General features: G+C 24.2%; 1 protein-coding gene across 4 annotated transcripts in view; it reads right to left on the reverse strand.

Annotated features, from left to right (window-relative positions):
• LOC136092279 (uncharacterized) overlaps positions 1–27812 on the reverse strand; it is a 212840-nt gene that overhangs the window by 137767 nt on the left and 47261 nt on the right. For all 4 annotated transcript variants that reach the window (XM_065820141.1, XM_065820140.1, XM_065820143.1 and 1 more), the window contains 6 exons: positions 26475–26708; positions 23586–23756; positions 18576–18729; positions 18234–18394; positions 9326–9925; positions 1617–1762 (listed from right to left, as the gene is read on the reverse strand). In XM_065820141.1, the coding sequence (XP_065676213.1) occupies positions 1617–1762; positions 9326–9925; positions 18234–18394; positions 18576–18729; positions 23586–23756; positions 26475–26708 (1466 nt within the window). The remainder of the gene's footprint in view (positions 1–1616; positions 1763–9325; positions 9926–18233; positions 18395–18575; positions 18730–23585; positions 23757–26474; positions 26709–27812) is intronic.

The raw sequence follows: 27812 nt of genomic DNA on the forward strand, positions 1-27812 counted from the left end.
AACATATCTACCAGATATATTAGGGTGTTTAACAATCAATTAACCTGTTTGTTAAGGATGTCAAAAAGAGTGTGGATATTAGAATTGAAAAATGAATTAGAAGAAATCCTTTTTGGAAATGATTTTGCATTATACTCAAGAGAAGTAATAAAATCAAACCCATATATAAAATATATAAAATATATAATATATAAAATCTATATATAAAAAATGGAATATAAGGCTAGTCTTGTTTATAAACACTGTTAACAATTTGATATTTGGATGCAATTTGGATGGATGTAATTTCTAGGATCTAATTCCTGGATGTAATTTCTAGATAAAATACAAAGTTTGGTTATCCGCGAGTGGTAGACAATACTTTTTTGCATCAAATTCTTTGAATTAAAAAAGATTTTTAATCATTCCAAGAAGTTCTCAGGAGAGTAGATCAATGAATCAATTGATTCACTTTTCATTAGTAATTTTCAAAGCAGCAGTAAACTTATGTAAGAAGTATTAGATATGTTAAAAAAAATATTACACAGTAACAGGGTTACAACAGTACATTTGTTTAATTTATGTAGTTATTTTATTAATACAATTTATGTTGCTATTTTATTTATTTAACTTATGTAGTTATTTATTTAAATTATGTAGTTATTTTATTTATTTAAATTATGATTTATTTATTGAATTTAAATTATGTTGATTTATTTATGCAATTTGTAAAGTTATTTTATTTATTTTATTTATGCAGTTATTTTATTTATTCAATTTACGTAGTTAGTTTATTTATATAATTTATGTAGTTAGTTTATCTACTTAAATTATGTATTTAAGTTGTTTATTTAATTTATGTAGTTAATTATTTTATTTAAGTAGTTATTTAATTTATTCAATTTATGTAGTTGTTTTACATTAAACACTTCCTATATAAACTACCAAAATCAATAAAAAAATATAATTAATAAAACCAATAAAAATATTAAAAGATAATGATGAATCAATTAACATTGATTAGAAATAGTAGCTAAACAATCATGGGGTAAAGTAAAGCTTGACTTAAAACTGGGGTAATCAGGCTTGACTTAAAACTGTTAAAAAGACAAATAAAAGTTTTCATGCTGAAACCTAAAACTTAGATTAAATAGGACAGCCAAGGAAGTTGTAAGAAGTATACAAGATAAATATGATTTAGAAGGAGATAAAAGTTTTAATAAGATCATACATGGCCTAAACCACTTAAAAGAGAATAAGGAGAAACTGGATACAAGCTAGGATCAGAGACAAAAATCTGGTTAAGAGATTAAGAAAGATCTGATTTACTTTTAAACTTGATCTTTTTAAATAAATTAAACTTGAAGAATTTAATTACACAAAAAAGTCCTCACATGCATAAAAAGTAAATTTAAGTGCTAATTTGAAATTTTACACTAACATAATGCAAAAGAAAAGTTCAAATATTTGCCAACATAGTGCATATGAAATTAATTTTCAATTAATTTCTTATGCATTATCTTGACAAATATTGTATTAAGAGCGCCGACCTAAAACAGTTATAAATATTAAAGGGCACAAAAATCATTAGTATTTGACGACAAAAAAGCTTAACTTTAATTCAATAAATGACTTACATATATTTCAGCATGACCTTTAAAAACAAGTGTCTTTTCTTTTTCTATTTTTAGTAGAACTTCAAATGTAGTTTTTTTTAATACCAAATCAAAAGGAGCATTTATTTCTTCAGTGTATTCAATAGTAATTTTGTACTCTTTATTTGCTGAAAACAAATACAAATAATATTTAAAAATAAATCTGATTAATTAAGAAAAATTATTATAATAAATTTATACCCAGTGTCTGAATCGACAAAATGTCACCCTTTTGATACTAAATTTTTTACTTTTTACTTCATTTTAATTACTTTATAATATTTAATAACTTTTTGTTGAAAATTGTAAAAATCTTGTAAAGGTATAAAGGGTCAAGGCAATAATTTTGATATTTAAAGTTGTGATAATGGTTGAAAGTGGTTGATAATGACTCTCTATACTAATAGGGTTGCAAAATTAAAAATTTTTATTATTATAAATTTATAGATGGTAGATTATACAGATTCTTACATTTAGATTGTTTTAAAAAAACCCAATTAGTTATTTGCTAAAAAATTAAATACAATTCCTTAAGGACTTGATAGTTAAAAAAAACTACTGGTTCATCCAACTTTTTTTTTTAATCTTTATCTGTAAGTGATTATAGAGTTTTAAAGAACAGGAAAAATTGAAAGAACATAGAATAGCGAATGAGTAAAAAAAAAACATAAAAATAAGAGCAAATTTCAAAATATTGACATTCAAGAAAAAAAACTTTATGAATAAAAGGTATAGTTTTTCAAAAAGTTTCATCAAAAAATGGAAATTTTTTATTAATATGTGTGTTGATATTAAATCTTATGTTATCAATTAAATAAAGATGCTTAGTTAAATTACTTTTAAACTTTGAATTTGTCTTACATAAGTTAAAAAGCTATGCAAAATAACCTAAAGAATTAGTGCTTTTTAAAAAATGTTTTCATTATTTGCACAAAGATTAAACAAAATTAAGAACTTGCTTTTACTCTTCTTCTTGTAAATTTTCTCAATTTACAAGAAGAAGATCTTTTTATATAAATTTTGATGAAAAATATTTAAGTAAGAGAGCAAGTAACTATTCATATAAAAATAATATAACTCAAAAAATCTCCATACGATTACTCCACCATCATACTGCTGATATTGTTTTTAAACATCAACTTCTAACGATTGGCAATAAGCATTTTATAAATGCAAAATAAATATTTAATTTAATGCAATATAAAAAATATCATTATTAAATTACTAAAAAAACTATTACACTATTAAAACTACTGGCTGTTTAAATAACAATAATTGTATTTTAAAAATAAAAAAAATAAACATTTGTTCCAGGCTCTTAGAGTTGCATTTCTAAATGAGGTCAAACGGTCTTTATCTGTCCTTGGAAATCAACTAATAATAAATCAAAAGTCATATATACGAAAAACACATTCCTTTAGCAGATATAAAATGTGCAATAACACATGGTTTTGATAACAACCTAACATGGGTCTGGCTACCTTTTTATTTGCTGCAAGCAAACTAATTTTCTGTAAATTATTGGCTCAGTAATATTTTTCTGTGCAGTGATATAAAATGATTTCGGTGAAAATCTTTTTTAATAATCACAAAGTAACATAAGTGATATAAAATAAGTTAAACAAGAGCAACAAGTGTCATAAAATATTTAAGTGTCAAAATAACATGTTTACTTTCCTAAATAAGTCAATTGGAAATTTTATATATTTTGCAATGAGTATTGAATTTATAAAATCATGATAAAAATTTAAATTTGATCCACAATACTAATTCACAGAAATGCAACCTGAAACTTGAGACATTTTATTACTTGCTTATCTGCAAGACATAAGTTATATGGTATTTTCAGTCCTATGTTCACCTTTCTTTTGTCAGACAGAACTTTTTAGCTTACTTTATTTTACAGAGCTTTTATACAGTTATTAAAAATTTTCTAAACTGTTTAAATAAGATAATATTTGCATATGTAATGTAAGTTAAACAAGGAACACCATGTATGTATATATATATATATATATATATATATATATATATATATATATATATATATATATATATATATATATATATACACACACACATATATATATATATACACACACACATATATATATATATATACACACACACACATATATATATATACTTTTATATAGATATATACATATATATACAGGCCTTGTTTTAAAGCATAAACTGTCGCACCATTTACATACTTGCTAAGCATGTTCACCTTAGCCAATTTTAAATATTTTATTATTATTATTATTATATATATATATATATATATATTTATATATATATATATATATATATATATATATATATATATATATATATATATATATATAATAAAATATTTAAAATTGGACAGTTTATGCTTTAAAACAAGGCCTGTATATATATGTATATATCTATATAAAAGTATATATATATGTGTGTGTATTACAAAATGTACAATTATAATTTTATTCAACTTATTTATCTTACTTTATTTAATTTATTATTTAATATTTTAATAAAACTGTTTAGTGTTTTTTTGGCTTGATTTTGCTAAGTTATGAATATTCTAAATTCTAAAGTTTTTTTTTCTAAAAGAATTTTATAAACTCTAAAGAATTTAAACTATATCTTTATCATTCCAAATTTATTAAATTGTTTTTATTTTTTTAGATCTATTCCAAAAATTAAATTTTTTTTTTGAATAAACTTTCAATATAAATAAATAAACTCAAATTTTTATTCATAGTTATGAAAATAGTTTTAAAATCATAAAGAAATAACAGAAGTTATAAAACTTTGTTTTATTTATATAAGACATTAAAAAAACAATAATTATTTTCATTTTTTAACTGTTAATCTTACAAAAGAAACACTTTCAAAGCAGTTTTTTTCAAGCTAAAGATCAATTACTTTACCTATTTTGCCAATTTTTCTAATCTTTAATTTCTAAAACATCAGTGAGATTAGTAGGATCACTTTTATCACCAATTTGCTTTTAGTTTTTTGTTGGTTTTCTTAATCATAGCTGTAGCAGCTTTTTCCATATTTTCAGTGACAATTGTCATTAAGTTAACAGCTTGATGGGGATTTTCATCACAGTTTGTATAAAAAGTATCAACTACCTTGGCTTTTTCCTAAGGAATTGCAAAACAGCCAAGCACAATTTCCTGATTTTCGTAATTGTCAAAATTATCTAGAACATGAACCTATTTCTGATAGTTTTTGATGAACTTTAATTATTATTTTTAAGTACTGAATGTAAAATTTCAAAAATTGCTTTGTTTGGCTTAAAATTTCTTTAAAATTGTCTTCTTCTTTTACTAATTAAATTTGACTGGAATATTTGTACCCATTCTAATTTTCAGTTTGATTCTAAAAAGTACTTTATATGGCTCCACTTTTATTGTTTCGTGAAATATAGTGTTCATATTCCACTGAACAAATTTTATTCCTACACTCCATGCTTATTATCTCTCATCCAAGCTATAAGAGAACTTTTTAGAGTAACACTCTAAAAAATACTCTTATAGCTTGGATGAGAGATAATAACTGTGACTGAGGATGCCAAAGTCTTCTATTAACCAAGATTAAACAAGGCCACAGAGTAGAGAGTTTTTTTTAATTTAAGCTATTCTTTTGCAGTTTTTGAGGTCAAAAACCTAAAGAAAATGAAATTTTGTCAAATGTTCTTGATAATGTAATATATATTTATAACTATTAGCAGGTAAACATTAAAAATCAACAAGGTTTATTTGCCCCCTTTGCGAGCTTTGGCTAAAACAACAAGATCAGTTTTTCTCAGTATGCATTCATTATTTATTTTTAATCAAAAAAACTTGGTTCAAACATTTTTTTTCAACATTATCTTTAATATGAATACAACATGTGTTATGAGTTTGGGATCCCTATAAAAAAGACTAAACACTGACTTTTTTAATTTAACAAAGTTTTTCATTATTTCTTTACACAAACCAAAATATTACCAAAAACAAGTTTTAAGAAGCACTTAATGATTGTTTTCTGACTCAAAATATAATTTAACTAACATTTCAAATAAATAACAAGGTAACAACAAATGTACTAGACTTAGTGATTACAGAATCTTCGGCTAGAGTTTTTCAAAAAGAAAATATGCTAATATTTAAAAATATGTATATATATATATAATATATAATATATATATAAATATATATATATATATATATATATATATATATATATATATATATATATATATATATATATATATATATATATATATATATATATATATATATATATATATACAGTACTGTGCAAAAGAAAGTAGCACCTAAGAAATTTTTTTTAAAATGTACATTTAAATAAATATAAGAAATAATATAGCGTTTTTATTAAATTAAACTAAGATATTGTTTTAAATAAAGCTAAATTTACTTTTTTTAGCTAATGATATTGTAAATAATGTAATTTTAGTACTAATAAAATGCCTAAGATATCAATAAAATGACAGAAATCGCATCATTGTTTTACATGAAGAGGGCTAGGGTCAAGTTAAAATAACCAAACGTGTGAATTGTTCGGGAGCCTCAGTTCAAAAATTAGTTTAAAAATATAATGAAACTGGTGATGTAGTGGATAAAAAGAAGTCGGGTTGTCCCAAGAAGTTAAGCCTGCATGATGAACAGTTTTTAAAAATAACAGCGCTATGAAATCACAAAAAAGTAAACTCAGAAAATCACATTCAAGATCTTAAAAGAGCTAGTGGAACTTTAGTACATGCATCTACTGTGCAACAATTTTTAATAAAATCTGGATTAAAAGGCTGTGTAGCTGTTAAAAAACCTTTACTATGCAAAGGTAATAAAGAAAAAAATTAAAGTTCACCCAAGAGCACAAAGAATGGCAGGAAAATCAATGGGACAAGGTAATGTTTACAGACAAATCTAAATTTCAAATATTTGGGACGAATAGATGTCAGTATATTTGGCGAAGAAAGGGAAAGGCATTGAAAGAGCCATGTCCATCGACTATCAAACATGATGGAGGGAATATTCAAGTTTGGGGGTCTATTTCAATAATAGGGGTAGGGGATATTGTTAGAATAACAGAAAAGCTTACAGGTGAAAAATATAAAAATATTTTACATAACCATACTGTGCCTTCTGGACGACAACTGATTGTGGATTATTTATTCCAATTATAAACATGCATTATATATATATATATATATATATATATATATATATATATATATATATATATATATATATATATATATATATATATATATATATATATATATGTATATATATATATATATATATATATATATATCCAAAATTTCTTTTTAGCACAAAAAATTTAAGTATTTTAATAAACAAGACAAACTTTTTAATTAATAAAACCATTTTATTTTTAATTCTAAACAATACATGTTTCGACTATCAATAGTCATCTTCAGTTGAAGTTTAATTTTTAAAATTTGTTTAAATACCTATATAGGTGATTTTTTAATAACAATACAAAATGTAATTATCTGTGTACAAACTATTAATTTAATTACAAAAATACAACAAAAACTATTATAAGAATAACAAGTCATACTTAAAAACAAATAGGAAGTGACGAAAGAATAGTATAATAAAAAAATACATAGAAAGTAATAACTAAACAGAAAGTGTCAATTGGACATGGTTGACCTGTTTGTTCATACCAGGTTTTAACCATTCTATAAACATGCTTTCTTTAAGTTTTAATTCGAACTTATTAGATGCTGAATCTAAAACGGAAAAACACTTTTCATTTAATTGCATAAAACAATTTTCATTACCATGGAGATGTTTATAGATATGTGATTTTTTGTCTCTCTTATAATGTTCAGTTATCCGTGTCATCAGTTATCCAGGAGTTACATCCTGCACATATGATTTTGTAGACCACGAACGAGTTGAACTCTAGCGGAATAGGATCCTTAGAGGAGAAAAATTTTGAAACTTTCAGTGAGACAAAAACTAGTTTAAAATTTACAGAACAGCAATATCTTTTAACAATTGAATTCAATCTTTTTTTAGTTAAATCAGATATTTTTCCTAAAAACAGTAGTTTAAAGTAAGACAAAGATTCTTTGATTTTTGGTTGTGATGGATTGTTTGTGTTAATTTTGTTTAAATAAGATTTATATATTTTCAATATTAGCCAAGATGGATACATGTTTCTTTGAAATACTTTGAAAAGGTTGTTTATGTCGGAGTTAAACCCTAGATTAGTACTACTGATTTTAAATGTTCTATCTGGATTAAAAATTGCAATGGAGTTAAGCCAGTTTTCTATAAACAATATGTTGATGACATTTTTGCTGCTTTTCAGTCAAAAAATGAAGCATGTATTTTCCTTAATTATATTAACAGTAAACACAATTCTATTTCTTTCACCATAGAACAAGAAGTAAATTTGAAAATATCCTTCTTGGACGTAAATTTACACAAAATAAATTCTACAGTAACTACTACAGTTTTTCATAAAAAAACCTACTCTGGTTTACACACCAATTTTATAGTTTCACTCTGCTTTCGTACCGAGATAGTCTTATCAAATGCTTAATTAAATTTATTAAAATATATATATATATATATATATATATATATATATATATATATATATATATATATATATATATATATATATATATATATGCGGTAGTGGTGTAGTGGTAAGAACGCTCGCTTTGTAAGCGAGAGGTTCGGAGTTCAACTCCACTACGTCCCTGGAAGTACCGCGCTCAACTTAGTTTCTCCGCGCAGCGGCCTTGCTTGGCAAGGTTTGTGTTTCGGAGTTAAAGAGTTGAGAGAGGGTTGCACCACGAATAACGACTAAAAAAAAATAAAAAAAAAAAAAAATAAAAAAAAAATAAAAAAAATGAGTATCCTCCTCGACTGTAGTGGCCCCCCTCGGGCCTTGGGGAGGTGAATAATATTAAAAAAAAAAAAAAATATATATATATATATATATATATATATATATAATGCATGTTTATAATTGATAACAAAAACATATTTTACAGTTAAGAAAATTTCCTTTTTTTTAACTTTTAAAGTTATTAAAGTTAATCAAAATAACAGGTAACCTCCCTTTATCTCAGTTTTTCAAACATAAAGGTAACATAATGCCAGTATTTGTGTTTTATAACAGGTAATGATCGTAATGTTAAATGCATAACAATATGGTATTTGTTGTTACGTTTTTCTCATACGAATTTCACATTGAACATAATGGTAATTACTCGTTATAAAACACAAAATCTTGCATTATGTTTTATAAAAATATAATGTGTATATTTTTTTCTGTGTACCACAGATTACATATACAACATCCTATTAGATGAAGTAGGAGGTGGTCAACATAAATTTTTTGTAAACAACATCGATTTCTATAGATGGAACATTTTAAAACTTGATAATAATAACATACTTTGACACAACAAAATGTGTGGGTAATGAAAATTATTGTCAAAGTATTATTTTATTGCATCTTTACTACAACATGTTGTAAGTAAACTGCCACTTACAAAAAATTATTTTAAAACTTACTATTAAGTATAACTTATATTAATAAAATAAACTAACCAATATGACTAAAATAATATAATAAAATAAACTAACCAATATGATTGTTATAGACATAAATTTTCAAAAAACCTAAAAACTTACAAAAAGAAAGTTCGCTAATACGATATTTCTTCACTTTTTCTATTAGAAAATCAGGAACTTTGTAGGGTATTTCTTTTTTTATTTCTTTAAAAAAACAACTCAATAAATTGTCAAGGTTTTCTGAAAAACTCTTCGGTAATTTTATCACAACATTAGTTGATGTTAGAATAATTTTCACAAGATCTTCATACTTTTCTGTATTTGTCTTCATAGTACTTTGAGGATCCTGTTGAGAAGAAGGTCTATACTTAGATTGAGATTGTGGCCTAATAGGTCCATTATTTTGATTTCGATTATTTTGACTTTCATTATTCTTTTTATTTGTAAGATTATTATTTGGATATCTACTTGTATGAGTTTGTTTAATTCTAGGTTGTTGCATTAACTTTGATCTTTCTTGATTTATATGAATTTGGCTATAATTTTGTATAAAACTTTTGACACTTACTTGATTGTAATCAGTGTTTCTTTTAGTTAAATTATTTTCACTTTGACGATTAGCAAGATTAGATTTCTTTAACTTTTCTCGGATTAGTCTATTAGATTTAGCGCATTCTGTAAAAATATCCTTCATTTGTGTTGCAATGTAAATATTGATACCTGTAAAAACAAATTAAAAAACATAAACTTGAATATTTTCCAAAATGCACAAGCAAATTCCTAAAATTCTTTATTTATATTATATACAGCTTTTTTTCAGGATTTTTCAGTGGTTTTAGTGTTTTTTCAGAAGGAAAAATTTCAGAAGGAAATTGTGTGTTATAAGTAGAACTACTACTTTATATTTTTTTATTAAATTTCGAGACAACAAGTTAAAATAATATTTCAAACAATCTTAAAAATAAATAAAATGTCATCATTAATGTCGAAATGCAGTTTACTGTTCAGAAAAATTTTAAACTTTTTAAATAATTTTAGAAAAATTTCTCTTTTTAATTTCAGCATTTAAATGTTATTAGTTAACCTAATATTTATTTTTATTATTTATTATAATGGGATACTAGTACTTCCAGAAAAGACAAATATTGTCAAAATCATCCAGTGGGCACAGGACCTAAATAAGGCGTCTTTTGAACATGAAAAAGATATCCTTAACATTCAAAAGATGTTCAAAATACATCCAAAATGTTCAAAAGATGCCTTTTTTATGTCCTGTGCCCACTGGGTAGGTGTGGAAATCATTTATTGTAATGATTAATTAAATAGAAAACTAACTAGTAAAAAGGACTTGTAAGTGTTTACAAAAATCAAAAAATATTTAAAAGATTCACTCTTTTATTTCTAAAGCATATACAATGCACACTTCACACTTCAATTGTAAAACAAAAAGCTATTATCTTGTTTTAGCTACAAGACATGATTAAGCTGCAAGACTTTAACAAAAATAAATATGGCAAGCAGTTTAAATAGTTAGAGAAAAGATGGTTACAGTACAAAATGTACTATGGAGTTATTTTATATAGATTTTTTTTAAATTTAGTTTTTAAACCACTGAACATATCTAGAAGAGGATTAGCCACCATACCTATTATCCAGTTACATCCGGTTTCTCCAATTCAAAAGAAAAAAAATTGATGTCAATTTTTCCTTTAATTCCCAGTATTTTTTATAGATTCGATGAAAATTCTATAAAAAATCTATGAAAACACTGCGAATGTGACGCTGACCCATATAGTAGGGGAATAAGAGGAAGAACTTATTTTTATTATTATTGTACTTTGTTTTGTAGTTAGATATACTTATTTACCTTTTAAACATGAGTCATTTAAAATTTCTTCTATGATAATTTTTTACTATTTTGCTTTATTTTATTATCTGTTTTTATTAACACTTTGTGAAATAAAAATAGCTTTTTCCTAATTAAATGGAATTTTATTGTGTTTTTTTCTGCTGCAAAGTTATAATTTTTGACTGATGTGCTTTAATAAACACACCTAGATATATAAAATTCTGTTTTAATCAGTACTAGAAATAATCCCAAAAGTAAGCCTGAATTATACTCAGTTTTAAATACGTATATTCCCCCCCCCCCTTCCTTCTATTTCTGTCTGTTTTTCTTTTAACATGCACCTGTTTACCCAAAACTTATCTAAGAAGAAATTTGTTATTCAACATTTCACTCTACATAGTATGTCTAATTTTGTTGCACAAACAGATCAATACATCCACATTTAAATGCTGTGACATGAAAGATAAACACGGCATGAAGAAATTATCTTTAATTACTAGCAAAAAGCCAACAAAAGCATGACAAAGTTTCAGTAACATATTCAGTATCATATTTTAATATTACTAGGCTTCGCTAAAAATTACAGTTTTTTTATTCAAGATAAAGTACAAGATTTCCATTAGAACAACAGTCAACTAATATTGCATCCTTCTTTTATTTATGAAAGAAAACTTGAAAAAATTTAAAAAAGCCTTTGTATTATCTCAGATCATTTGCAACATAGTACAAACTCAGTTTATTGTTTCATTCATGAATCAAAACATATAAAAGAGTTAAAAGAGAAGATGAAGAAAAACATTCAAAAGAGTTTTTTAATACAAAATATGATATAAAATGGTTTTAATTCAGAAATATTTGATAAAAATCAAAATATCCCTATTAAGTTCATGAAGCAGTCTATTTCTTCAAACACTTTTACTCGGCCACATAAAAATGACTTTTGATCTGTTATATATATATATATATATATATATATATATATATATATATATATATATATATATATATATATATATATATATATATATATATATATATATAATAACATAATTGTATAACAATATAGTGAAACTGTTATAAGTTTTAGTTATTTGTTTTAAGCTTTTATAGTTCTTTAGCAAATTTTAATCTTGAAGGATATTTATTTGAATGATTCAATGTTTATATTGATTGTTTATTACATTAAGATACTTTTTAATAATATTTTAATAATATTCAATTTATAACTATGTAATAAATTTGCACTTTTTGATGACAAGTCAAACAACTTTTATCACTTGGTATTAGACATAACCTAAATTTAAGCACGATTATAATCAAATAAAAAAGTTGTTGTATTACAATTAGTAAAACATTTTTTTTGTTTTTAATGCATTTTGTACAAACTGTTCTGACTTCACCAATATTTTTTTTCTTCTAAAATCAATGTTAAAAAATCTATTACATCAATAGAAAAAAAAGTTTATTTTTATAATCATGTTGGTCCTAGGTTATCAGTGGTTTGAAGTGAAGGCACATTTTTTTAAATTTTAGCAGGAGTCATTTTTAGGAGTCCGTAATTTCTTAATGATTTGTATTTTATCAGGAAAAATATAATCAATCAAAAATCAACTTTTTATATTTGCAAACAATTTTTTAGGTTTTTTTCAGGTAGCTATTATGGATAAAATGTGACGTTAAAAAAATTTAATGTCAAAATTTTACTAAAGTAAGTTAAGAATTGTATACAATAAAAAAAAAACTAAAAGGTTTTCTGAAATTTTGTTTTTAAAATTTAGAGCTTTTTAATATTAAAAAAATCAAGTTTTTACAACTGTGGTTTTTTTTTTTTGAAAAATTAATTTCAATGACATATTAGCCATGTCTGTTTTTAAGGGTAGGAAAAATTACAACTTTGCAACTTTATTTTTTCATTCTATGTTGTTATACAAGACAAAATCTTGAAAAAATTTTATTTTTCCTGACCTGCCTGAGGGTTTGAATAAAACAATATATCACATTCCTTTGCATCTTTTTCAACTACTTCATAAATTTTTGGGTCAAAAATTTTTGGGTCCTTTTCTAATGAAAAACGATTACTTTATAAATTTTCATTCAGCTTTTGTGTTTTTTTAGTTTTTTGCAATATTTTGTAATGAATTTTTGGGATAAAAGTTTCTAGTGGTGATATATTATTTTTGAAATACTTTTCTTTAAATAATTTAATAAATTTTCGTTTGTCATTTACTCATAATCTTAATATAATTGCTAGAGTCAACGTTCAACGTTGAACATCATTTCGCTTTCGTTTTTATAGAAGTTTAAATTAGCTAGTAGGCTTTTTTGAATTTGAAAGAGGGCGTTCTCAAAATGCACGCTGTCATTGGAGAAAAATCTATCAAGCAAGTTAAAACTTTTTACCTTTTTATAGAAATTAATTATTATTTATTAGTTTAGAAACACTACATAAAAAACATTAAGATAAATAATCATCATTAAAATCATATTATAATTGAAGTAAGTGTAGAAAATAGTTTAACAATTTATATATAACATTTTTATTAAATATAAAGTAAAAAGGATTATTCCTTTTATTTTTTTAAATCATTTTGTTTGTTTTAGCTTTCTATTTAGCTTTATTTTTTTTTAGCAGTTTTATTTTTACTGAGCTTATATTTTATTTTTCAGAAGGAAAATAGGGGTATGAATGAGATTATTTTTTATGCATTTTTTATGCAAAAAAAAAGTTATACTAATTCTATTTCCATAAATTTGGTTATTACTACTTTGAAATTTCTGTGATGCTATTAACTGTTTCTGTTCTTTTTTAGAAAAATAAATTAAAATTTTGTGCCAACACTAACATTTTATTGTATGTGAAGGTTAAGTTTTGGTGTGAGGATTACAGTTCTTAAGGAAAAAAAATCTAAAGGTAAAGAGTATTGTTTGTATATATATTTGTATTTTTGTTTACTTTTACAATTTTTGTCATTTAAAAATTTTTGTTTGCAAATTCAAGTTATATATGTTTATTGTTTGCATATATGTTTTTTTGATAAGTTTGTGTATGTGATAATATGTGCTTTATAACTGTTTTATAAATGTGCTTTTTTATTGTTTGTGTATATGGTGATATGTGTTATATAATTGTTTTATAATTGCTTTTAAATATGTTATCCAAGGTTATTTATATATATATATATATATATATATATATATATATATATATATATATATATATATATATATATATATATATATATATATATTGTATTTATAGTTGGTATATATGTTTATAATACGTTGTTTCCATGTTTTCAAAGTGCTAAGACTTGGCAATCGTGTAGAGCGAGAATTGTCAAACTTGCCAGCCAAGCAATGTACTTATAGCAGAAGTGTGATTTTGCAGTGTTTAGTGTCAAACCATGGAAATAGGCATGAATTATTTTCTAAAAGCTAACATAAAATAATATTTAACAATTACTACTCCTGTAACACAACAGCTTTCTAGGTACATTGATATCCTTTTCAAATGCAATGTTTTTCTTTGTATTTACTTATTCGCTACAATTCAGATTTATCATAGATGTATTTATGTGATATAGAAGAACATTATATTTTAAATGTGTTTTGTGTTATAAATTTTTGTGAGTTTTTTAAAAACATTTACTAATAATTAGTCCAGTCAACATTCAATGCTCACATTGCATACATATTTTAATGCAGTTTCTAGGCTTTTTTAAACACATTATTTATTGTTCACACAACTTTACAAGCAAGGTCTGCAAACAACTTTGAGCTAACAACGTTTTCTGAGAATTGATGTGGTTTTTTGTTTAATATAATTTGTTTAAATATATTAGTTATAATAAATATATGTTTGTTTACTCTTGGTTTTTTACTTGAATTGTTTTCAGATTCTTAAAAACTAAGGAATTACCTAAAAAAGTTATATTTTATTTTTTAGAGCGATAGGACAGAAATGAAGTGCTTTTTAATCACTCTAATTCGCTTTATTTATTTATTTTTTATTAGGAGGTGTAATAATAAAAATTTTTAGACAGTAATGCTGGTACTGATTGGAGTAATTACCAATTTTTTTTTAATTTTATATTGGATTTATTTTATATTAGATATGTATTTTATGTATTTAACATAGAAAACTAACTGTTGTTAATTGACATTTAAAGTTTATATACCTAAACGTGTCTATATTTCAGTATATTTTCAGGCATTATATTTTTCTGGATGTTTTTTTTTTTTACTGTTAGTTTCTCTGGATATCCAAAACATTTTCTATACATACAAGTTTAGGTATATGTTTTTGTAATATATTTGTTTTTCAAGCTTTTCACTCATTGCTCATACAAAAAATAGGAAAAATTTTAAAAGAAATTTAAAATAACTCAGCTAAAAGCTAAATTAAGAGAAAAATAAGGGAAAATATATTCTGGATTTCTCCGGATATTTAAACCAAACAATAATCTGGATTTTTAAAATATGACTTTAATAATCTATGTATTTTATATTTTTCTGTATCTATATAAACATTTTTTGTTAAAAAATATAAATAAGTTCTGCTGTAGTTAAAAAAACATAATTGCTTCTCCATGTTTTATTGTTATTTGATATTAAAAATAATTGAAGTTAATAAATTTTGTTTTATATTTTATAAACATCTAAGTTCATTTCATAATCAGTTAGTATTTTATTTTTTGTTGTTTGGTCATAATAATTTGTTACTTATATATACAGTTATCTATATAAATTTTAAGTTAAAATATAATCTTTCATTTGAAACATTCAGAATTCCTAAGGTTTTTTACTTTTATTCATTATTCATTTGTAACAGTAGTAATATTAATCGTAGTAGTAATATCAATCAAAATTAATCATCATAGAAATGAAAGAAATGCTGTTCGACAAGCAGAAAACTTAATTGCCAGAATTCGGTGTCAAGAGGTGTTAAAATCTGTTAATTTGATTTTACTTTAGACTTTTTTGAACAAAGCTAAGCATGAATTTTACTATTTATAATAACAATTAATAACAGTCTTAAATTTGAATGATTTTTTTTTTTATAAATTCAAACATATAATTATGCCCTTTTTGCTTTTGTCATCACTTGATTATTTTGCTTGCTGTTGAAGCATGGTTTTAGTTTAGGAAATTTATATGGTGTAAAATTTACTATATTAATCATTAGTCAACAGGTAGAGAGAAGCTGGAGCTTTACATAATAAGGTAAAAACAGCTTTCTTTACTGATAACATAATAAATCCAGTTTTAATGGTTATTTGTGTTATAGTTATTTTGTGCTGAGATGTTGTTTTTTTCATTATCATTAACAGAAACTTTTCTTATGCTTATAGATATTTATTGCGTGTCTTTTTTACTTTTTTTAACATGCTACCTTGGACACACTGTCTTTCGCTCCCTCTGTCTTTTTTAAAAGAGAGTTAAATAAGAATTAATAGAAGAAGCATTAATGAAACTTATGTAACTATTGTGCACTTATGTATTTCTTAATACCACTCTTAATAATGACCATGTATAAGAAATATTTTACAAGTTCCTGATATTTTTTGATATAATTATTAAACAATTGTTTAACAATAGTTGTAACTTGATTGTTCATTACATTGCTGATGGAGAACCGAACTTAAAATATTATATATAGAAAAATTTGTATTTAATTATATTTTTTTAGATAATATTTCAAGTTATATTGTAATTAATGATTTAATTACTAATAACCTGTATTACAGGTTGCTTAATTCTAGTTTTAATTAATGTCAATAATTATGTAATAAATTTTGTTTTTTGAACACTGTTTAAATCATTAGTTATCTGATATTTCTGCAATTATTTTGTGCAATACTACCCATAAGCCATAGTTTTCTAACAACAGAAATAATGCATTTAAGCTGACATGTTTTATCATTACATAGCAGCACGTGATTTATATCTTAGAATATAGACTTTTGTAGGCAAGGTTCTGCAATCAATTTAGTGTGTTTGTCCTAATAAAAATGTTATGGTATTTGAACGTGTTGATTACCAAAGAAAAAAACGCGGCACAGTTTCATGAAATTTGTGAATATTGTGGCTTGTAGTGCGTTTATTAAGCAAAAGCAACAACTGGTCATTTAAAAAAGAAATAAGTAAAAATACAACATGACCTCCTAAGCAATGATCTATGCAGTTGTCTCAGTTCTGTTAATTAATTCTAAGTCGTAACATAGGACTCCTTATGTGGCCTTGACAATGCTGTATCACAGAGCACCATGGAAGAGTATTTGAAAGATAGTTCATGCCTCCTTCCTTACTGATGTTATAAAACATGCCCAGAGGTGATGTTGAACCACATATCTCAGAAGCTATGTGATATCACATATCACATATCACATAGCGCGCTTGCTTCTGAGGCAAGCGCGCTAACCACTGCGCTACAGCTGCTCAAACTTAAATCTTAAGTGCTTTTTAAAACTTAAGTGCTATTTAAAAAATTTCTTGCACTGGCTGTATTGCAAGTTATATTAGAGGAACATTCAGACATTTGACAACTAAGATAAATGAGCACCTTAAAACTGAAGAAAAAATCCCATATATATATAAAAGTTTAAATTTATCAATTAATTTCAAATATCTGTCTAATTGTAATACTGTTGTGATTTTGGACATGGCTTCAAACAAACATAAATTTAAGGTTAAAGAAGTAAAATGTCTTTCCTAATAAGCAAACTTTCCATTATAATATTAAGTTGTCTATTTAAATAAAACGACAGTTTATTTTGTTTTGATTACATTAATTAGTTATCTACCGAGTAATTTTTGTAATTATTTTATTATGTTTATATTATATATATTTATTGTCTAATAACATTTATCTGTAAAGTTTTCTACATTAATTACTTTTTCCAGAGTTTTGATTGTATAATTATCTTTTGAAAATGTAATAATTACGAAACATGTCCAAAAAAAATTATTGTGTTATTTTTAATATACATATATATATTTATATATACATATATATATATATATGTATATATATATATATATATATATATATATATATATATATATATATATATATATATATATATATATATATATATATATATATATATATATATATATATATATATATATATATATATATATATGTTACTCCAAGTTTTTGAATTTTCATAAACATACCAGATTCGACTGCGGTTAAAGCTTTTCCATTTATGGTAATAAAATCTTCACCAAGCAAAGTTAGATTTTCATTTTTAGAATATACTGTTAGTGTGCTGTTCCCAATAAGTCTTTTGATAAATTTTGGAATGTGAAAATTATTATTTTTATCTAAAGCATCACTAAAAAAAAAATAATGGACTAAATAATAATATACTTAACAACATACATATTTAATGATTTAAACCAAAAATAGAAAAAAACAACAACAATATAATACAAAACATAAATTAGAAAAAGATCACAATAGAAAAATAATTTCAAAAAAAGTAATGCTTTTTCATTAAAAAAATAAAATCTTACAATATACTACTAATCGAGCTAAGTTGTACAACAAAGGCCATTTTCTTTGCTTGATTAACATCAAAAATAAAATTGATACTAAACTGAACTCCTTGATATTCATGAACAACCTTTGCATAAAGTTGAATGTGTTTGTTTGAAGTATTGTATAAACCTAAATATTTTTACAAATATATCAGTTTTTATTATTAGTGCGGGAAAAAATTATATGAATTTTTCATATATCTACACAAATCAATTAAATAGATATTAAATCTCTAAGGATTCCCAAATTCAAAAATCCCAATATAAAATTTTACTTTATAATTTGGAAATTTGGATTTTAAATTTGCAAATCCTTAAATCTCAAAATTATCTAACTTTTTAATTCCTATATAAAGACTTTTTTAAGGACATTTTAGGGGTATTTTAGGTCCTTTATTGGGTTAATTTTTTTTTAATATTTACTTATACATTGATACAGATATTTGTTTAGATTCTTTCCTCCACTTCTACCAGCAAAAGAAAAAATTTAAAATTAAAAGAAAGTTAATCACTACATGCATCTAAAGTGGTATAATATATTGCAGTGAAACATTTCTAATGAAAGTTAATAATGTCAAGCATCTGGAAAGAGCAGAGAAGATGATAATCAAATGAATATATGTTGCCAAGAGATTTGAGGTATAGGTGAGAAAAGTAATAATATCTTAAACATAGATATGTAATAATTAGATTAGTAAGTGTCTTAGAATGGTGCAAAAGAAAAGATTAAGAACTCTACATGTTGATGCCCATTTGTTTGCAACTTTAAGCTTTACACCCCCGAACCGGTTTGGGGGTGTAAAGCTTAAAGTTGCAAACAAATGGGCATCAACATGTAGAGAGTTAACTGCTTAAGGATAAAAAGCTAGAGATATAAGTGCAGTAATGCAACTTATATCTCTAGCTTTTTTTTTCACAAAAAGTGTAAGCAAATCATCATTATTATTTACCATATTAAATCTTACCAACTAACTAATATGCATTTTATGTATTAGTATCTATTATTAAATAATATATACTATTAATGAAAATAAATTCTTAAAGTCAAAATAAGGTTTGGCTTTTTTTGAGTTATTACTCACTCTTAAATTTCCCTGTTTTGCTCAAAACAAAAGCCATACCAAAACGACTTCAAAAGGTGTTGAAGAACTAAATCAATATTATTTTGTGTTTTTGTTTTTTTATATTTTATTTTAGTTATTTTGGTGCTCCAAGAAGTCTAAATTGTCTTATCACAGAGCACAGTGGAATAGCATTTAGCCAGGAAGTTCAGAACTGATTCATTACCGCCAGAAGCCAGAACTCTAACCACCACAATATGGCTGCTATAATTCTTGATTCAAGAATGCTTAGTTGTTGAAATTATTATTTGCTAGTCTAAAAAATTTTTCTAATTGCAAATGAAATTTTAAAATTTTAGATGGTATAATTTTGAACAATACTACAATATTTTCAAATGAATTTAAGTATTATTATTATTATTATGAATTTATAACATCAGGTAATATCAGTTAATAACTTATAAACTTAGCACATTCTGTTTCTAAAAAAGACAATGTTTATAATAAAATTAAAATTTATAATTAATTAAATAATTTTACCATGTTTTTAATAGTTAATTTAATAAAAAAATATCAGCTTCTAAAACATTACTACTGTCCAGACTCAAAACCATTAAACTAAGTAAATCTCAGTAGTAAGATTAGCTCTCAGAGAGGCTGATTAAATTAATAAATGTAAAATATCAGAGTAATAACAGTACCATAATGCACATAGAAGATATCTCTGCTTATGCTTTTAGTGTGAAAAGAAGCAGGCCTTTCTTTGTGCTATGGGTGAAGTATGATTGATAGCCTTGGTCTCCCAAACTTTTTGCATTCACATTAAAAATTAAGACAAAAAAATAAAAAATAAAAAGTAAAATTATTTTATTAAATCTCAGCATCAATAAAGTTTATAAGTTAGAACCTGATGTTACCTGATGTTATAAATTCATCTCAGTTATAAATAATACTTGAATTCATTTAAAAATATTGTAGTATTGTTCAAAATTATCTCTGTTTATGCTTTTAGTGTGAAAAGAAAGGCCATATAAAGATTCTTTGCTACAACTTTGAGTTGATTAGTAGAAACAAGGCACTCTTTGTTACAACTTTGGGTTGATTAGCCAGAACAAGGCCACCATACAGCTTATTTCTTAAGGTCTCCTACAATCTCTGATTATTAAAAACATTGATTACGGTACCATTAAGTAAACATTGAGTAAAGTAAACATTGAATAAAGTGAAGTAAATATGGTACTTTATTCAATGTTTTTAATGATCAGAGAAATGTACATGGGCATATACTTATGTATCGATTCACCTATTAGTCATTCAATCAAATTCAAATCCTCTGACTATACTGTCATGTGTTTTTTCTTAGGACCACATCACTCCATCTTTTTGTTCTTTGTCATTTATATTCTTACTAAGGCTATATCTTTTTGATGTTGTTTCTGATCAAATTGACCAAATCCTTTCATTTGACTCCTAGACCAATATTGTTATGACTTTAATGGTTGTCACACTGAATCATAATGACTTTAATGGTCATCACACTAAATGGCTTGAATTCAAATTTGGTTTTGTGATATATGAATTGATACATGCATATATTCAGATTAATTATGTGACTTGTTCTGTTTGGTTCTTTGCAAATCCAAGGATAATACCTATCAATACTGAGATTTAAACTAGTTTTGGATAGAGCAAGATCTAGTAAATTCTGCAAGAGGTAATCATCAATGGATGAAAAGTTCCTTTGAAGACTACAAATAAATATTGGTTCAAGTAAAACTAACACTTTTTTTGAAATAAAAAAGATTAGATTGAGTTAAAAAGTTGATTTTTTTTTTTTATTAAAAGATTATGAAGTCTAAAAAAAAAAACAAAGTTTACAAAATTTTCATGAGTACAACAAAGCTTTTTTTTTTAAGAGCCAATAAATTGTTATTTATGAGATGGCTTTCCAACTTTCCAAATAAGTTTTCACTTTCATTAACCCTATTAACATAATTTGGTTTTAATAATCCCCAATCGCTCATTTTAAAAATATTCAGGAGCATTTGTAGAATTATGTATTTATTTTAAATATGAAATACCATTATAATACCATTATAATTTCAGAAGTTTACAATGAAAATGAGGTAATAGTAAAATGCTAAGTCAGGCCAAAAGATTGCATTATCATTCTGGGCAATCTATAGTGTCGATAAGCTTTTTAGACTTTTTTTCTTTTCATAAAATTTACTTTTTATTGTATAACTAGTGACAAAACTTGTGATTTCAATTCACATTAGCATATGGCTTTCCAAACCACCTATTTTTTTTGGCGTTTTCAGTTTAATTGTCTTAAACTTAGTCTTTATTAAGCACTGGAGAACTGTTTTCATTAACCAATTACTAAACAGTAATTTTGTTTAACTTTGGTACCAAAGTTTACTGAGTATAATGTTAATATAATAATAATATTATTAATTATATCAGCTTGATTCTCAGACCTTGTTTTTACCAGGATTTATATTTCGAAGAAATATAAATCCTGGTGTGCATTTCAAAGTTGAAGGGTTGAGAGTAGGTTGTAAACATACACAGCATACACACTCTAAAACACTTGGGGAGGGAATTAAATATAAAAACATATACATACAATATATATATATATATATAATAATCTTTTTAAAACTTTTAAACATGTTATATCAATAACACTTGACATCATCAGGTATAAAAAATTAGTTACAATTTCTGTATATTAAAAATTTATTTGATACATTAAAATTTTAATAATTTTTACAACAGTAACCATTGTTACATTTTTATAAAAAAATATATAATTACTTAAAGATTTTTTTTACTTCACTTATTTTTTATTATCTTTTTCCAAAAGATAATAAAAAATAAGTGAAGAAATAAAAATTAGAATTAAAGATGTCACCTTATATTGTTCTTCCTAAAATTGTACTGAACTAAAAACTTAATATTATTATTCGTTTAAGTTCAGTAAACAAAGTTTAAGGTATACACGTATTTGTCAAATATGTGAAGATATATATAATATATACACATATAAATAATTTATAATAATAATAATAGTAATAATAATAATAATAACTATAAAAATAATAATAATATTAAATCCCAGTATTAACAGTTGTGAATATGTATATTATATAATGTATAGTATATTATATTATGTATATGTGTAACAAACAAGGCTGGTGCGAAGTAAGGAGGGGTAATATTGTTGTCATTTTAAAGACTAATTCATTTTTATTTAAACTGCTAACACATTGACAACTGTTTTTTATGAGTAGAAAAACAAGTTCTTCAAATCACCAGGTCATGCAGCAGTTTGTACAAGATTACTGATAATAATAATTATGGTAACCCTAAACCTCAACTGACTCGAGCAGTTTCTTGAACTTAAGAGTGCAATTATTTATATTTGCACCAATTTGATTTCTTTTGTCTTGATTTATAAATCCACTCTAAATCTTTTCAATATATTAGAAATTTATTTACAATAAACAACTGTACTTTTTATCTTTTAAAAATAATTTATCAATTATTTTCAAAAGTATTTTAAGGTGTCACTATATATTTTTTACAGATTCAAGTAAAACATTCCATTTTAAATCTAGTTTAAAATCAGGTTACTTTTGGATTTTATTCTAAATGAACTACAGATAAAAAAAAACAAAGGTATATATATGTATATATATATATATATATATATATATATATATATATATATATATATATATATATATATATATATATATATATATATATATATATATATATATATATAGAATCCTAGAAAAAATAATTAACAAAATCCCAATTTAATTTCCTATTAAATTGTATTTATATGATTTATTTATTTAATTTCACAAAATTTCCAATTTAATTTGTATTTATATAATTTAGAATTATAACTTACCTTTAATCTCGGCATCAATAAATTTTTCATAAAGATTATCCAAAATGAAACTCAAGTCATTATAATGCATGAAGTTTCTGGAAAAAATGCTATTTTCGATATTCAATAACCTCAATAAATTTCCAATTTTTAGTTGACTGAAATTTATACTTAATTCAGCAATATGATTCTCTAAACAAAAACGTTAAAAAAAAATAAAAAACTCTTTAAGAAACAATTAAAAACATTAATTTTTATGTTTAAAAACACATATCTGAATTTTAAAGAATTTTATTTGAAGAGAAATAAATTCTTTGAAACCAAATTCTTATTCTTTTGAAATTACTTTGAGACAAAAACAGAGCATTTTAGAATTTGAATTTTCTATTAATTTAATTCAACTCACACCCATGAAACACTTATAGTTACACTCTTAAAACTTCTTTACCATCAGTTACCTCCTCCCAATAATTTTACCACCATAACCCCAAACCTAACTGTGACCACTGCTTCAACTGTTATCAATTGTTACCACCATTACCTCCACCTACCCCAACTGATACCAACATTAACCACATTTTAAACCCTTAATAAATGTTACTATTACCACCACCACCACCTCTAACTGTTACCACTTATCATGACTACCTGTTACTAACCCATCCCACCCTCACACCATAACTGTTACCCTTTTTCTGAAAAAAACTTTTACTAAATGCCCACATCCAAATCATTTTTTAATCTTATTTTTAAAAATTAGTGGTTTTAGTTTTATAGACAACAATAAATTGAGGGCTGTTTTTTTTTGTTTTAGTTATTTTTTAAAAATCAGATTTTTAATAGCCTTCATTTTTCTGCATCTAATATTTAAAAATTTGTTGAGATCAGTTTAACCACTGCAAAAAAACTAAACAAGATAATTCCTAATATAGCTTTTAGGTAAGTTGAGCTCTTTAAAGTTCTCATGAATGAGGCACAATGAAGAGAATAGTATTAGTAGCATGCCTAGAATATCCTAATAAATAAACCCATTAAATAAATATCAATTTAGTTCAAGATAAATATTTCCAGTCTTTTCATTTATTTTGAGTTGATCTAAACAGATGTACTAGATCATAAAGCTTTACTATATTTTGAATGTAAATATTGCCTAACCATGATTTATCTAAATTTAAAGTAAAATTTTGGTAGACATTATGATTTCTCCATCTAGTCCAGTAACTGTCTGTGTGATTTAAAAAATTAAACTTTGTAAAAACTACCAGTTGATACTTAATATTGAAATTATTTGAATAAATCCTAAATAATTTCCTTTCCGACCTTTTAATCATTAACTCAGGGGTTGATTGATTTTGCAACAAATCTTTCAACTTAATAAATATCATTTGATCCAAATGATTTTATCTAGCACCTGATTTGACATTCTGTTTTTCTGCTTTTTTTTTCAAAACATCTTAGATGATTTTTAATACAGTTCATTTAATAACTTTTTTTTATTTGGTTTACAATTTTTTATCTTTTTGAACAATGAGAAAATAGTTATTTGGAAAATGGAAACTTTTTAGAAAATAAAAAAAATGTTTGAAAGATTTAAAAAACTTGGCATTTAATAAAAAATAACAAGTTTTTTTATTGTTTGAATTCATAAGCTCAATTAGTTTCTCATGTTTATTTTTTTTAAGAGTGTTCTTGTTAAAGAATCTGGAAACATCACTTAGAAGCAAACTGACTGTAAATTGGATGACATTTAAAGCATTTTCCACAACATTTAGAGTGTGACAAATGAGGTGCATTTATCACACTCTAAGTGTTATAAACAGTGGAACTTCTGTTACATTGTGTTTTTGAGCATTTGAGCCCAACTGAGATATGAATACAATAACATTTGAAGCGCAACCTGAACAATCAGATTGTGCTTTAAATTGATTTTGAGATTATTTGAATTCGATTAAAAAAGTCATCAACTGTTTATCAAGTCATCATCTGTTTATCAACAATCTGTTTCTTGCATAAATTACTAAATGCTTGGTAAACTTGCATAAGTTGATTCATTCATGATTTGATTTAATTTCTTAAGCGATCTCTTTTTCTAAAGAAAAGATAATCTTTGTTCTACACATATAAAGTTTTTCTCTTTTAATTTAAGAGGCTGTTATTGATGTCATTCTAGACTACTTTTGTGTGGGCGACTTGTTAAGATGCATATGAGTTGTTTGTTAGCATTAGTGCTACAAACTTGTTCACATGCGTACGAGCTTCTTTTTACCTAAGTGAATTCATTTTTCCACTCACTTTAATAATACAAAATTTTTTATATGATTTTTTGTTTGGTATTGCCAAATTGAAAATGGTAATCTGAAACTAACATTTAAATAAAAACAACACAGAAGTATTGAGGCAATAATCTAAATAACATATATGTTTATTTTCTTTTTGAGTAAAAGGATTTATAACTGCCAAGACAAGTTGTGTTTATTCAATAAACTAACAGAAAATGAGTTTAGAGTTTATAAAACTTACAAAAACAAATTATTTAGTAAGATATTAACATAACAAAGTTGTTGTTTTTTTGCCATTATATTACTTACATTTATGAGCCAAGTTTTAGGCTCACGATCAAACTTTGAATGTCTGCTGAAGTATTTTAAGAATTCATTTAAAATTTTTAAATAAAAGCAATCAAATTCAAAACGAATAGAATAATTACAATAAAGTCTTAATTTGTAAAAAATTTTGTGCGAGAATGTATTCCATTCATTTTATATTTGTATGGTTTTATTTACGATGTAAAATAAATCAAAATAATTTTAACAACTTAACACCTTTACTTTTCATCTTTTAAGTTGAAGCACTAGAAAAACATTTTTAATAAGAAAAAACATATAAAAAAAACAAAGTTCATTTAATTACCTGGCAGTTTAAACTCTACTTTAACATCAGCATAATTTTTCACATTAGCGCTTAATGTAAAAGAAAAGGTTTCAGTTTTAGATAAAGGACGTATAGGAATAACTAAATTTAGATGAAAATTTTGAATCGCAAATAATCTAGCAAAGTATAAACCATTAAAATCAACTGAAATGTTCACTTGTCTTATTGTAACATTAATTTCTTTTATAGATAATATGTCACTTCGGATAAAACCTGAAACAAAGTAAACAAAATTATGCTTAATATTATTATGGATATTATATATGTATAATATATTAGTGGTAACAATAGTATTATTAAAAACAAAATAAACTTAATTTTTGTTAATGTTAATTTTTTTTTCAACATTGTTTTTAGTTTAGTAGGCTATGTTTTAAGTTAACTTAAAACATAGTTTAAAACTAGAACTTTAAGAACTGTTAGCAATTTTATTTAAAAATTTTCAATTTAAAATCTTAATAGCTCCACCTCTTTCAACAACTTTTAAACAAAAATAAAAAAGATACAACTGCTTTAACAAAACTAATTGATGTCTTAATAAAAGAAAAAAATTTGTTTTTGCAACAAACAACATTACTCCCACTTCAAAAACTTTGTTAATTTCAGTTTAGCAAATGGTAATTAAAAAACACAGCTAATGGAAGGTATGATTTAGCAAAGAAAAAATTAATAGTTTATTTTAATAAAAAACTCAACAAAATTCCTTAAATATTATTTATTTAAACAATAGTATGTTATTTTAATTTTTTTGTTAAAAGTGATTAAGTTCAATTTACTTTAAAAGTTTAAATGTTAAAGATTTAAAATAAAGGACAATCTTTTAAAAATAACTTTTTTTTAATTATTCTTTATAAAAGGATACGTATCTGCCAATGCAGCATCTGCATAAATACAAAGACACTATGAGCTGAATTTCTAAAAACCTCTACATTGGTTCCTTTTTTAAAAAACTGATTCATTTCAAAAAAAATCTAAAACATCAACACCACATTTGAAAAAAAATTATCTTCTAATAATCTTTTAGTTTTAAAAAAATAAATTACAACATACCTTATATAATTTTAGATATTCAAATTATTATTAAGGTATGAAAATAATTGGGTCTTTTGAAACCTTTTATTTACTAGACATCTGCATCTCAAAACGATTGCAGTCAAAACGAAAGCAGAATGAAACAGTAAAAAAATGTTAATGCAATAAAACTGATGTGAAACATTAGTTTGGTTTCTAATACAAAACAATAGTTTCATTCTAAACTTGAATTTTTGAAATAATGCAAGAAATTACTGATGCTTATTAGATACAAATTTGAAATAA

Source organism: Hydra vulgaris, chromosome 15 (assembly GCF_038396675.1).
Source record: "Hydra vulgaris chromosome 15, alternate assembly HydraT2T_AEP".
NCBI lineage: Eukaryota > Metazoa > Cnidaria > Hydrozoa > Anthoathecata > Hydridae > Hydra > Hydra vulgaris.